Raw genomic sequence first — 13,916 nt, 5'->3', positions numbered from 1 at the left:
CCTCCATCAGTGGCAATCTTCCTCCTAGAAACATATACATTGGACCCGGATGGGGGCTCTGTGGGTCTTGACTAAAAGCTTTGGAGAAATGTTCTAAAGCCGCACAGGATCCAACTATTGGTTTAGGGGTAGATTGGAGTGAGGAAGGAAGGTCAGGCCTTTTGCCTGACTTACTAATCTGCTTCTTGGACCAGTATGGAGTGGGGCAAAGCTTCATGGCTTAATCTAGAGGTTGGAGATTTAAATCTTTATAGATATCAGGCATATCAAATAAGTCAGTGAGGTGGGTGGGCCAGGCCGGGGATGAAGTGTAGAGTGTGAGCCCCATTTAGAATAGGACAAATGTCCCTTAGCACCAGATATTGCTGCCCTATAGAAATGTGCTCCTAGTATGGTCAGGGATCTGGAAACCATTTTTAAAGAAAAGTGAGAAGTGGGTATCTCGAGGTAAATTGTCTCAATTTTTCATGTTCCTCTATAAAAAAATTAAGGTGAAGGGGACTGGGAGATATAGGCCTTCAGTTATGGAATGAATAAGTCATGGGGAGGAAAGGCACAGCATAGGAAGCTAGTCGATGGTATTGTAATAGCGTTGTCTGTGACAGATGGCAGCTACACTTGTAGTGAGCACAGGGTAATAACAACAACAAAATTAAAGCACTGTGGGGCCAGATATCTGTAGATAGGATCTTCATCTTCAGCTGCCAGTTTGTGATTTCTGGTTTAGGACTTAAGAAAGTATGCCAACGGAATCCTTTCCTCATTCCTCACTTCATTACTGACTCCCCAGCCCCACAACACCTCCATCATCGATCCCAAACCCCTTTTCCCAGCCATTCACTGACTCTGATTGTTTTCTCCTGCACCCTTATGTGCTAACTCTGAGGGAGGCAGCAGGTGGGCAGCAGCCTGTGGATAGGAATGGGGAAGAGCTGGGGAAGCTTCATCTCCAGCTTGGTCTCTGGAGTCTGCAAGCATGCCATCAATGTTCTATTAAAGTACCTGAAGATCAACACATTACCTCGCCAAGAAGATCACTCTCCTCTCAAAGACCACACCGTGTAGTCTATGTGTGCAAAAGAATGTTTCTGCCAGTACATAGACCGAGTCTACTCCCTCGGAGTCAGCGGGGGAGTTCAGAAAGGCTGCACCTGAATCCCAGCCTAGAATAATTAGATCAGTATCTTTGGATGTCAGATCCTACATTGGTGGGTTTACAAGCTCCTCTTGTGGTTTGGATGAGCAGTCAACGGCTGAGAACCACTGTATAGGTGATTACTGAAAATATAGAAAGGGTGAAGGGGTTTGGATTAGCAAAGGTCCAACGAGAAATTGCGTGGACTTGTGGTGTGTCCATTGGTCATTGGCTTTCTCCTATGGATGTCGGAAGTTGCACTGGGAAATTAGGATGGGACGGGGCAAGCCTTTGGGTTGGATGCTGGCTCAGCAAAATGGAGAGCCCAGAGTGTTAATAATGACTTTATTGATGTGTGGACAGGCAGTGAAAGCTATCAGATAGGGACTAAGGGTCTGGATGACTTCCAATGAGTGAGGGAGGGAGGAAACATCAGTGAGTAGAGGAGGCATGTAAGGAAGAGAGGTAATTTCGTATTTCAGATTCCAGAGGCCATTGTGATGAGACAGTTTGGGGTTTGCCATCCTGGTGTGATTCCACTGAAGAGCTGTCTCTCTTTATACCAGGAATCCCCTCTTGTGTTCCCAGCATTCACATACACTGGTTGTATTCTAACAATCTTAATGTCACTCATTCTGTACCCTGGTCCTTCCTCCAGTCTTTAAATTCCCCATCTACCAAATTACTTCTGATCTATTGCTTGCTCCTTTATTCAACCCGTAGGTATTGTATGCCTACTTTGATAAACTAGGTACCATGTGAGGTTCTGGGGACACAGTCACTATTCTCTTGAAACCCAGAATGCAGTATGGTAGATATATCAGACATAAAATTACATAAATGCTTATTAAATTACAATTTGTGTACGTGTTTGGAGAGACAGAGGGAGCTATAAAACCACAGTTCAGGAATAGTGAGGGTCAATTTGTCAGAGAAGGCTTCTCTAGAGAAATGATATAGAAGCTGAGTCCTGAAGGATGACCAGGAGCTGGATGGCCTGTGTGTGTGTGTGTGTGTGTGTGCATGCGTGTGTGTGTAGAACCTATCACAAAGGGAACTGAATATGCAAAGGCACAGAAGCAGAGTTTGCACTCTTCCAGGACTGAAATGAAAATGTGATGGGGTGCTGTGGAAGGAGTGGAGATGTAAGTAGGGGTCTTGCAGGTCATGCCAAAGGTTTGGGACTGCTTAAAAGGGGACAGGACTTCTCTTTCATGACTCTCCCAGAACAGCCAACCACAGTCTCCTTCCCTCAATCAAAGCAGTTTAATGGTGGTGCAGTTTCCTCCATTCTGCAAGGAAAACATTGAAGAACAAGCTTATTTTCTGGACAAAGCAAGGTTTTCGTTTTTGCTTTATAGGAATTTTGTAGGCATAGAATGTTTTCTTCACTGGCTGCAAAATGCATTTTCTATGTCTTGGGAATGGGGCATCCAGGTCTTAATGTGTTTACCTTCATAACAATAGATTACTTACAGTTGGCTAACTCCTTTTGTTTCCCACAAGAAAGGGAATAAAATGATTAATTATATGGTGAACATTGGGTGGTCTTCAGGCCTGTAAAGGAGGTTTCTCATTAACAATGGTTCCACTTATTGATATGGGAAAGAGTAGTAGAAGAGCCTTGGAGAGCGAAATCCAAAGGTTTTTTTTTTTTTCTTTTTCTTTTTCAGCATTCTAAATTTGATATGTGTGTTAGACATCTAAGTGGAGATGCCAAGGAGTGATGTAAGCCAACAGGACAGGCTAAAGATTTAAATTTGGGAACCATTAGCATATAAATCATATTAAGACGATGGAAATGGTTGATATCATGTAAGAACATGGAGATGGAGAAGTGAGAGGGGCCCAGGTTTGAAGCTTAAGTCCAGTCTTTACTGGTCCTGCAGAGGAGAAAGAAGTTCAGAAGGAAACCGAGAAGCAGCTGGTAAAGAAGAAGAAAACTTGGGACAACGTGGTTTCACAGAAGCCAACAGAAGAGAGTGTGACACTGATAATAAATATGGAAGATGTTTAAAGATTTAAGGAAATGTAAGAATTAAGAAGTCTATATTTTATTACCTGGTTTATGGTGAAGTGGTAGCTTAGTTTTTCTTAAAATTTTTTTCTCACTCACTTCTTAGATATTCATGGACACATTTCTAGTTCCCATTTTAGTAGTGATCCTGTCCAGGGCTGTCCAGGCTCAGGGTGGGTTCTTGTAGATTTCCTGCTCTAGATAGATTAGTATCCCTTTCCATGACTTGATCTCCAATTCTCTGGCATCCTAGATGTTGAAAACGTTTCTCTGCCTGCCCTGATTTCACAGATTATTCCTTCTTCCTCTCTGCCTTCAGAAGTCTTCCTTTTTGTTGGTTGATCCTCTCAGTGCAGAAGGCACAATTTTACCCAAAGAGATTTCCTCTGAGCTTGATGCCATCTTGTAGGGCATGGCAGTAAACTTCTCTTTCCTTGATGCCTCCACGACTCTGTTCCTAGAAGTTCTTCCTTCTTCCTGATCAAATTTTCTCAGTCCTTTCCTATTCCACTGACTGAGCATATAGTTGATGGCCAATATGTGAGATTAATTTAACTTTGATGAGTTTTGTTTGGCTCACCTATTGTTTGCAACCACTGTTTTGGCCATTCCCTATTCAAGCTGGCTCACCCTTTCCCACTGAATCTTTTCCACTGAATCTTAAAAGCTGGTCTCCATCACATAGTTTCCATCACATGGGCTCTCCCCAACAGTCCTGGCCTGTTTAAAATTTTGCATTTAACTTTAAAAATGGATTTAAATTTTAAGAAGAATTTTATTCTTTTAAAATAAAAAAATCAATACACTATTACTATAGTTATTTAAATGATTCAGAAATATATAAAGGAAATCATAGATACAAAAGTTGGAATATCTCACAGAGGAGACAGATAAACGTTTTAATGAAGGTGATAGCAAAGGTAGTTCCCAAGACAATGGCTGTGCATCAGGCATAGAAAATAACCAGCTCAGGCTGGAGTAGGAGGTCAGATGCTCCGGGAGGGATGCCTCTAGAAGAACATAAAGCTAATAAGTTATTTAACAGATTTAACTAGGTGGAGAATTATATTGAGAATCACTTTTACAGAGCTAACGGAGGGCATGGGAATCTAGATGTTTCATGAAAACAGAGAAAAGAGGGAAATGAGACAATTAACTCCAAGAAAAACTAAAAACTGTGCAAGAGGAGACATGTAATCATAGTCACTTCTTGGCTCAGTAACCAACAATATTTTACATGGTCGTAATGATGAAAGCATTTGAATATGTATTTGGCCCAAACTGAGACGTCTTCATATTAGGAGGATGGAGTTTAGAATAAATGTAAACAGGTAAGAAGTCAGTAGACAACAGGTGGTGCGTGCATCTGAGAGGCAAGTAGGAAACAAGACACTGTAGTTAGTTGTTAAATACATTTTATTTTTTTAAAGATATTACTTATTTGAGAGAGAGTGTGCACAAGGGGGGCATGAGGAGGGGGCAAGCAGACTCCTTACTGATCAGGGACCCCCATGAGGGGCTTGATCCCAGGACTCTGGGATCATGACCCAAGCTGAAGGCAGACACTTAACCAACTGAGCTACCAAGAAGCCCCCTTGTTATACACATTTTAAAGCACTATTTGACTTTAAACTATTCGTGGATAAAACTGGATTAAAAAATCCACAACTGGATTTGTGGATAAAGCTGATAAAAATTAATCAAAAAATAAAACTGATAAAAATTAATCAAAAGCAAAAACAAATGTAGGACAACGACAGGTTCTAACATTGGGATATTGTTTAAGAGATATTCTTTTTTTTTTTTTTTAAAGAATTTTTAAAATGTTGGGGCACCTGCAGGGCTCAGTAGGTTAAATGACTGATTCTTGGTTTTGCCTCAAGTCATGATCTCTTGGAGTCTGGGATTGAGCCTTGCCTGGGCTCTGTGCTCAGTGAGTAGTCTGCTGGAAATCGTCTCCTCCTCCCTCGCCCTTGGCTCCTCCCCCGCTCACATACTATTTCTCTCTAAAATAAATAAATAAAAACTCTATAAAAAAAAAAGTTTTAAGAAAAAGTTTAAGTAATCTCCATACCCAATATGGGGCTTGAAGCCCTAACCCTGAGATCCGGAGTCACAGGCTCCACCTACTGAGCCAACCACAGGCCCCTGTAGAGAAATTCTTAAGAAAAAAAAAAAATAGGCAATCTAAAAAATAGTTCATTCTGGTAAAAAAAAAAAAAAAGTTGTTCTTTAATAGGAAACCATTTGTGGTATTTATCTTGGGGATTGTAGGGGATTTTTGCTTGTGGAATGTTTGAATTATTTATGATGAGGATTATTTGTTTTTGTGATCAGAAAAAGACACACCAAGGAAAGATGTAGCAGAGTGACGTCAGCTAGATGGTGGGATAAGAGGGCCCCAGCCTTGCCCTCCCACAGGAATACCGATGGAAGAGCCATTCATGGACAAATACACTTTTACTAGAGGTCCAGGGTCTCGTTGAGAGGTCCTAGGAACCAGTGGAACCCAAAATCAGAGAACAGCCATGTTGCAAAGGGTGAGAACAGTCTCACTTTACGGACATCCGCCAGCCCCCAGGCTGGCACAGCCCAGTGCTTGGAGAGACTCCCTCAGTCTGTGGTTCCTCTCACAGGAGACACAGAAAGTGAAGCGAGTGTGCCGGTTTTCCCAGCCTTTCCAAACGGGCCTGGGAATGTGCATTTCTGCCTCATGGAGGGGCAGTTAAGAACAAAGAAAAGGGGATGGGGCTCATGGCGACTGACATGTGAATCTCCAAAACCAGCCCATGGGCCCTGCCCATCAGCTGGCCCAATGGTGGAGCCCAGCAGCTGGCCTGTGTCGGCCCTTGCAGAGGTCACCCCATCGGGCACGCTCCACCCCACCATGCACGGCCCTACAAACAGCACCCAGCTTGCAGCAGTCAGCAGGGATGCCAGCAGCTGGTTGGCTCTGCAGGATTGGGAGAAAGCGCACAACCTCCCCCGCCCCCAGCCTCCCACGACTGCTCCTTCAGCAGGGAAGGAGAATAATGGAGCTTGTACCCATTATCCTGCGATGCTGAGTACTACTCTGGGGAAGATGGACCGGTGACTCAGCCCTTAGTCTGGTTCTGCAGAGTAAGGAGAGAGGGTGTACAATTTCAGTCCTGCATGAGGAGTAAGTCCCAGAGAGGCACTGTGCCTCGCTGAGCCTATAATGAACAATATCGTACTGTACACCTAAAAATTTGCTACTCGAATAGGTCTTATGTTAAGTGTTCTTATCACATAAAAACCTGAAAATTAAAGAGATTAGAGGAAACTTCTTGTGGTGCCAGATATGTTTATTGTACCAGTTGTGGTCATGGTTTCACGAATGTATTCTTATCTCCAGACTCATCAGGTTGTGTGCATTAAGTATGGACAGCTTTTTGTGTGTCGATCCTACCTCAATAAAGTGTTGAAAATAATTTGTTTAAAGATCTCCAACTTGGGGTGCCTGAGTGGCTCAGTTCTTGGGCATCTGCCTTTGGCTCAGTTCATGATCTCAGGGTCCTGGGATCCCAGCTCCGCATCAAGCTCCCTGCTCAGCGGGGAGCCTGCTTCTCCCTCTCCCACTGGCCCTGCTTATGCTCCCTCTCTTGCTCTGACTCTCTGTGTCAAATAAATAAATAAAATCTAAAAAAAAAAATTTCAAACTCACACAAAAAATTAGAAAATTCTTCCCTAGAGATGAAAGAATGAAATTTTAAAATCTGATCAGAGGAAAAAGGTAGGAAATGATGTGGAACCAGGACACGGAGGATGTATCCTATCTCCTCTCTTGTGCTGGGAGTTTGCGAGAAGGTTCTGTCAGCTCAGGAGGGATGCAGTTTCATAATGGAAACAACAGCAGCAGAAGAGATGCTCACACTCACCGAGCTGTTCCGTGTGCTAAGCCCCAACACAGGGAGCTGCAGGTAGCTCGCCTTTAATTCTCACAAAACTCTACCACACATTCATTTATTTATTAAAAAGTATCTGTTGAACATTTTCTATGTGCCAGAGGCTCTGGATACAGAGATAAAATAATCATGGTCCCTTTCCTGGAGAGGGTACAGTAGAGTACCTTAAATAAAAATAAATATTTAATGGCATATGATAAATGACACATAAGGTGTGGCAGCATAACAGGGTTTAGGGTTAGGTCCAGTGGCCTGAAGGTCTTTCTTGGAGGGTAACATGTATATATGGAGACCTGTAGAGTAAGGAGGCAGGCAGAAAGGGTCTTGAGGCAGATGTGAGGAAACTCTCTCCTCTGATGGAGGGGCTGAAAGAGAATCAGAGAAGCCAAATCAGAGCGGGGCAGGGAGGGAGGCGTGATGGCTAAGCTGCAGGTGGGCCAAGCCATCCAGAGCTACGGAGACTCGGTTTCTTTCTGAGTGCCTGGGAAGCCTTTGCAAGGCCAATTTTAAGCAGTCAAGTGAAGGATCTGGTTTATATTAAAAATATTTCTCCAGCTGTCTTGTAGAGAATGGATCAGAGGGAGATAAGAGCAAAAACTGGGGAAATTTGAAATGTGCTTACTGTCACATTTCATGTTGGAGATGATCATGAGTTAATACAGGGTGGTGGATAAGGTTTGGAGAGAACTGGGTCCGTCTACAGTACATATTTGGGCCTGGTGATGGAACAGCTGAAGTCAAGGCTAAATCTGGTTCCTGGTTTGAGTAACAGGCTGATCCCCATTTTTCAGTCTAGGAGACCAGAGCTCAAGAGGTTGCAGAACATGTCCCAGGAGGTATGTCTATAAACCACATGTGAGGGTTTGGAAATAGGCCCAGCCAGTTCCAGAGACAACATACATAACAAATCCACTGTACTCCCTCCCAGTGAATCACAATCCAGCTTTCTAAAAGGGGAAGAGGGGTTGTCCTTGAATTATAACTCTCTGTCAAACACAACTCTGTCAGTTCCCAAAGAGAAAGTCAATGTCCAGGCTTGTTCACGGAAGCATGTTTTGGCCTGGAGCAGATTAGAACATGTTATTTGGATCACACGCTGGAAATGACGTTATTCCCAAGATGTTTGATGTACTTGAGCAGGTTCTAGTCCGAGGAACTGGAAGGGATAATCCTAAATATTCAAATTCTGTTGCCAGGCAGAAACCAAGCTGTGATCTCCCCGATGGGATCAGGAGAAGCTGTGTCACTCTGAGTCTGAGAAGAAGCTGAGTTCCTTTTGAGACCTCTCAACAACTTAAATGACATTGTTGAGGGCAGTTGTCCTGGAAGAAATAGGTTTACTCTAATGGAAAAAAGGAAAATGAAGTAGGTTAGTAGAGACCAGAGCCTCCCAGGCTACCTCTCATGCCTGTAGAGAAGGTCTGGAGAACACTAACAGGCGGATAAGGATATTGATAGCTAAGGCAAAGTTAAATTAAAATTTGAATTAAAAAAACTCATTAAATTCAGGTACATTGAAAACCTACTTATGGGTGGAGATCCTGAAATACAAGATAACTTCTGGATATGTTTTGGTGATGTCCTGAGGCTTTCTATACCCTGCTGGTATTCTTGCATTTATAGAATGACCCCTTTACTTGTACTTTGACTGTAAACTTACAAGTCTGGGAGAGAGGTAAGATGTGAGAACAGGGGGCAATCATGGGCTTACCTCTTTGGACTGATGAACTGTGGAGTAAATGGTGGAGAAATCACTGCTTTTCACAGGTATTGGGCTATTTATTTGCTGCAAAAAATAACCACACACATTTGTCTCACACAGACGAAGAGATGTTCATGCACAGATGCATTCTGAGGGAAGGCAATGTGATATAGAGGCATGATGTTGAAGTTCTTCAGGAGGAAAAGGCTAGAGACTGTGTGGCCAGAGGAGCTGGAGACCAAACACCATGAGCTCTCCAACCTGAGAAGTTTACTGACACTTCCTGAGGCCCACACAGAAGCACAACAGCCCAGCAAACCAGTAGCTCAAGAGCCAGAAAGGCGCAGAAGGGTGACCTTGTTGGTAGGTGGTGTGAACAAAAGGAAGGATTCTTTCTTGCCTCCAACTCTGCTCTCCTTCCTCCATTTTAAGAACGAATTCTATAGCTGAGGTGTACAAAAATATTGGGTCTTTTGTCTTAGATCTTTGCTCGTTACAACTGGAGGTATTGTCTGCTCTAGTGTGTCCCTTGACTCGAATTGCCTTGTCCTCATGCTGTTGGGTTCTCCTCAAGCCCGGGGAATGGAAAAGTAGGAGGAACCCCCCAGTCCGAAGAATGGTTCTGCTTGGAATACGAACACAGAAGTAACAGCAGAAGTGCCTGTGCTCACACGTTTTGACATTTAAAACTAATTAAGGAATATTTAAGATATTTATTAAAACCTCTGGGACACTGCAAAGTATAATTATTGCTAAAGAAAAAGTTAGAAAATTTGCTGGAGATTCATGTATTGGTTTGTTGAGGGCGATTCATCTTGTCTTCAGGATGACCTTGAAAGAAATGTCTGAATAAGCGAGAGTACCCCTTCTTGTTACCTGTCTTCAAGGGGCCTACCTTGCAAGTAACGGTGAGGGGCTGTGTGACATTTGACACTCACTTGGGGAATCTAAGACTTCTAGCTGGACCATTGCTCCCATGAGTTGGCGAATGCTGAGGTATCTTGGCTTACTTTCCAGAAGACGTATAGTATTATTCAGAAATGTTCACCTCCAGGTGCTTCACTTGGGTGCAGGGCGGGGGGCTGTGAAATTGCTGATGTGTGGCGGGAGAGTTCCTGGTGGCTGACCAAGGCCATCTGTTATGTTGCAGCGGGGGGAGAGGGTTGAAGCCTGCTCATGCCTTACCGTCTTCTACTGTTGCAAATCCTTGCCCCACTTCCTCTCTTGAGAGACTGTTTCTGAGTTCCCCTATTTCCACTGCATCCAGGGTGAGAAATCCCCTGCGACCGAATTGTCTGCTCTGGAAACTCTGACTTAAGTGAACTCTGATCCATTCAGCAACTATTTACTATGCATTGGGAAGAGAGAGGAAGACGTAATTTTCACTTCAGGTAGCTTGTAATTAAGCTGAAAAGGGACAAGACTTGCTGATGCATCAGCAGTTAGAGGACCATGTGAAGCAGGGTATGAGCAAACACACCATGGGGCTGAGCCCTGGGGGCTAGCTACGTCCCACATACAATGCCATGGCTCCTGCCACTGCCTCTCCTCTCCTTCATGGTGTGCATCATTGGATTAGTCAGATGATTGTGGTGACAAGTTTGTGAATAAAGGCTATACAAATCATGGCAATGATGGAGTATAAAGCTGAAAAGACTCACCCTGTTTGGATGTGTGACATGAGCATACACGGTATTCCCTGGAGAGACGGAGACATAGTCTATGTTCCTTATGGTCTCTGCTGTTAACATAGGAAGGTGCAGTCAGTGTCCTGCTCTCCTGGGACCTTTGCCTACACCAGGGCACTTTTTGGCTCTAAAGAGACAGTTGCTCAAGGCAATGCCCTTCCCTAGGGTTCATTCATTTTTGACAGTCTTTGAAGTTCTGGGTTGAATCAGAACCTTCTAAGCCATGTGTTCTATTTCTGACCTTACCTCTTAGAGGTACCCTAAAGCTTCGGAGTCTACCTCTGGGTTTGCACTGGGACAGGGAGCTCCTGGACCAAATAGCACTGCCTATACAAGGGCTAGAGAACCTCCTTGGCTCCTTTAATGGAGCCAGATTAGGTCACATATATAATATTGTTAAACTTCTCAGATTATATTGTAAGTGATTTTATACTCTAGAGGATTATACTCTAGAGGACTGTATTATATTCTATTATTTATATTATATTCTATTATAGAAACTGGAGGCTCAGAAAGTTCAATTAACTTGGTACAAAGTCCAACAGGAAGTGATGGAACAGAAAGTGCTGCCTGCCTTCTGACTGTGAACCTCATGTTTGTCCTCTACACACAGTGTCATATCTCTCAGCCAGGAAATGAGACTCACAGCCAATCTGAAGCCAGAACCTGTGTTCCTGACTCTATATCATACTTTCTTTTTAGACTGCATCTACTCAGTGTTCAAACCTTGGCTGAAAGAGTGATGGGTCAAGCAGTTTGTCTTTGGACCTTTGATGCTCTAACCTTGTTCCTGCCCTAGGCTTGTTGGTTGATAATGGACAGGCCATGAACATTTCACTGGCACCTGGTTTCTCATCAGCAGGGCGGGGAATGACCCTAATCCCACTTGAAGAAACTGAATGAGTGACTGGTTTGCATGCTTGTAAGGGGTCCTTTAGGTCCCAGAGGGGAGAGACACGCATAGTAACAGGTCATATCCTTTTGCACCATCTGGTCCATCTCGATAATGACATTCCGACTCCCTCCTCTCTCATTATGCAGCCCTCTGACTAGCCCTTTCCTCCTCCATTAGGCTCTCCCCATCTGTTCTATGATTGGGAGCTAAGATTCTGCAAGCTCACCAGGACTCTGGGTTTGTGGAGTAGAGAAATGAAAGATGCCTGAAAAATAAAATCAGGTAAATTGAAATTTGTGAGTGTAGTGAGAGAGGCTCCCACACCCTACCCCATGCCCACAGGTGTCTCTCTAGAGGATGTGGGGGAGGTGGGCTGCACGGGAAGTGCAATGCAGCTAGACCTTGAAGCTTGGTTGGGCATTTGCCGGTCGGACCCACTCCCCTTAGAAACTTAGCAGGTCTTTGGTCGCATCCCAGGGGTTGTCCCAGTGGACGAGCCTCCCTCCTTTTACCTGTCCTCCACAAACGATCTTTTTTCCTCCAAACAAGTAACCCCACAGTGATGGCTGTGCACATCAAAACAACCACAACCACAGTTACAATCCACTTGGCATCAGGCTGATTTTTCGTACTCAAAACACCTGAAAAAGGAGAAAGGAAGTTGCATTTGAGACACAGGGAGCGTTTTCCTCCGAGCCTCTGCTGAGCCTCGTTTAGGCCCCCTTTTGGGGGCTGGCTAGGCTCTGGCTCTGGGTCGATTTTCTGAGAGTGGGAGTCAGACAGGACAGGAGCCTGCTAGAGCCAGAGTGGGGAGCAGTTCTGACTCCCCAGGGACCTTGCTCCTGAGCTTTGAGAGAGCTGGAGGTGGGGTTGGGGAGGGAGGGAGGAAGGCGAGGCCTCTGGAGGTGGTGAGAGGCACAGAGCCTGCAGGAGTGTCTGAACTCTCCTAACAGTGTTCGGCTGCCTCCCACGGGGCCACTGTTCTGGGGAATCACCTTGGGCAGGAGGGACACACCCCACCCCACAGCTGCTCAAAGCTCCCAGAGGCACCGGAGACAGACTGTTACCTTCGCAGAGTCTCTGTGTGGAGACAGAGAGGGATATGTTGCTGACAGGATTCTCAGCTATGCAGGTGAACTCCTGTTCCCCGGAATTCCTGGAGTCCCAGGAGATGGAGAGGTTTGCTTCATTTACAGATGTGTTTCCTACAACCTGCCACCTTATGAAGGTGTCCTTTGAGTTCTCCACAAAGCAGGTCAGATGGATCTCACAGGTCCCAGTCTCAGACAGCCAAGTGTGACTGGCAGTTTGTACGTTCCTCAGCCGTCCTGCGAGCAGAGAGAAGACCCGAACTAAGAACAAATGGCTTGCTTCAGCCCTCTGTGAAAAATATCCTTCCCGCCACGGAATGATTCTGCATTCCACTCAACACTCCAAGTTATGGTCTGTGTACTCTGTAAGTCAGTCGGCTTCTATTGCTTAATTGACGACACCAAGGTCTGGGGTGACCAAATGATGAAGGGCTTCCACACGAGACAGAGCAGCCAGAGGGAGAAGCGGGTAGAGACACACCAGGGCAGCCACCGACTCGTTAGATGATTTGGGCTGCCTGATTTACTCTCTGGGCCCAGTTTATTCCTGGAGTCCCTTCTAGCCTTGCACATAGCCTCGTGTAAAGACATTTGGGGGTTCTGCTGAGGGTCGACTGTACTTGAGCCAGGGCAGAAGCCAGGAGACCAGACTCAAGAACCCTGTTTCCTCAACCATCACAATTCCCTTCCCCGGGTTGGGATGGGAAATAAAAGCTTAACGTCCTTGCGGAACTGTATTTCTCACCAATCTGCAGGAATCCCGGACTCACTGTATCGGTGCTGGCTCCCACGGTGGCAAAGAGACTCTGGTGTGGAACACCAGCAAGTCACAGAGGGAAATGTTGAGAATCGAGAAACCAGGGAAAGGAGGGAAACTGAACGAGCGAGCAACTCGAGGGAGCAAGAAGTACATTCAGACACGTGAGAGAACATCTGCTGTGGGAATTTCTGAGAGCAGAGGCCAGAAAATATTGGCTATTAAGAGGTCAGTAGCTGTGAATCAACAGGGAAATGGGAAAGTACAGAAAAGGCCACCGACATGGACTTGGCCGGAGGGTAATGGTGACCCAGAGGAGAACTTCATGACCCCCCTGCCCCCACCGGATCTGGTAGGAAGAGATTGAAGGATGCTCCAAGCTTTGTTAATGGAGCAGGAGGTGGGACATATTTCTACAGGAAGGAGATTTTGTGTAATGGCAAGTGTCGGATTTGGAGTTAGGAAGACCTAGGTTAGACTCATGGCTTTGTCGCTTACTGGTTACACGACCACGGATAGGTTTTTAATCTCTCCGAACCTCAGTTTCCTTATCTGTAAAACTGGGCAATAATACCAACTCCTTAGGGAATTATGAGGATTAATTGAGACTGTGCCTAGCACAGCAATGGCAAATATTTGGCATGAATGCCACATTTCCCTCAATTTGTGTCCGCGGCTGACCTCAATCTATCTTGTTACCTTTTT

The 13,916-nt window shown here is 44.9% G+C and overlaps 1 protein-coding gene across 6 annotated transcripts in view; it reads right to left on the bottom strand.

Moving 5' to 3' along the window:
* Positions 1 to 7,120: 7,120 nt before the first annotated feature.
* Positions 7,121 to 13,916, bottom strand: part of SLAMF6 (SLAM family member 6) — a 32,542-nt gene continuing 25,746 nt past the window's right edge. The window contains exons 3-8 of one of the 6 annotated variants that reach the window (XM_059413516.1): positions 12,431 to 12,691; positions 11,876 to 12,004; positions 11,590 to 11,628; positions 10,442 to 10,521; positions 8,790 to 8,864; positions 7,350 to 8,400 (exon numbers count right to left, since the gene is read on the bottom strand). In XM_059413516.1, coding sequence (XP_059269499.1) covers positions 8,365 to 8,400; positions 8,790 to 8,864; positions 10,442 to 10,521; positions 11,590 to 11,628; positions 11,876 to 12,004; positions 12,431 to 12,691 — 620 coding nt within the window. In that variant the 3' untranslated portion in view covers positions 7,350 to 8,364. The other 5 variants (XM_059413515.1, XM_059413513.1, XM_059413512.1 and 2 more) reach the window with 5 other exon arrangements.

Source organism: Mustela nigripes, chromosome 10 (genome assembly GCF_022355385.1).
Source record: "Mustela nigripes isolate SB6536 chromosome 10, MUSNIG.SB6536, whole genome shotgun sequence".
Taxonomy (NCBI): domain Eukaryota; kingdom Metazoa; phylum Chordata; class Mammalia; order Carnivora; family Mustelidae; genus Mustela; species Mustela nigripes.
Note: the sequence above shows the minus strand (reverse complement) of the source record. Positions and strands in the feature narration are given on the sequence as shown.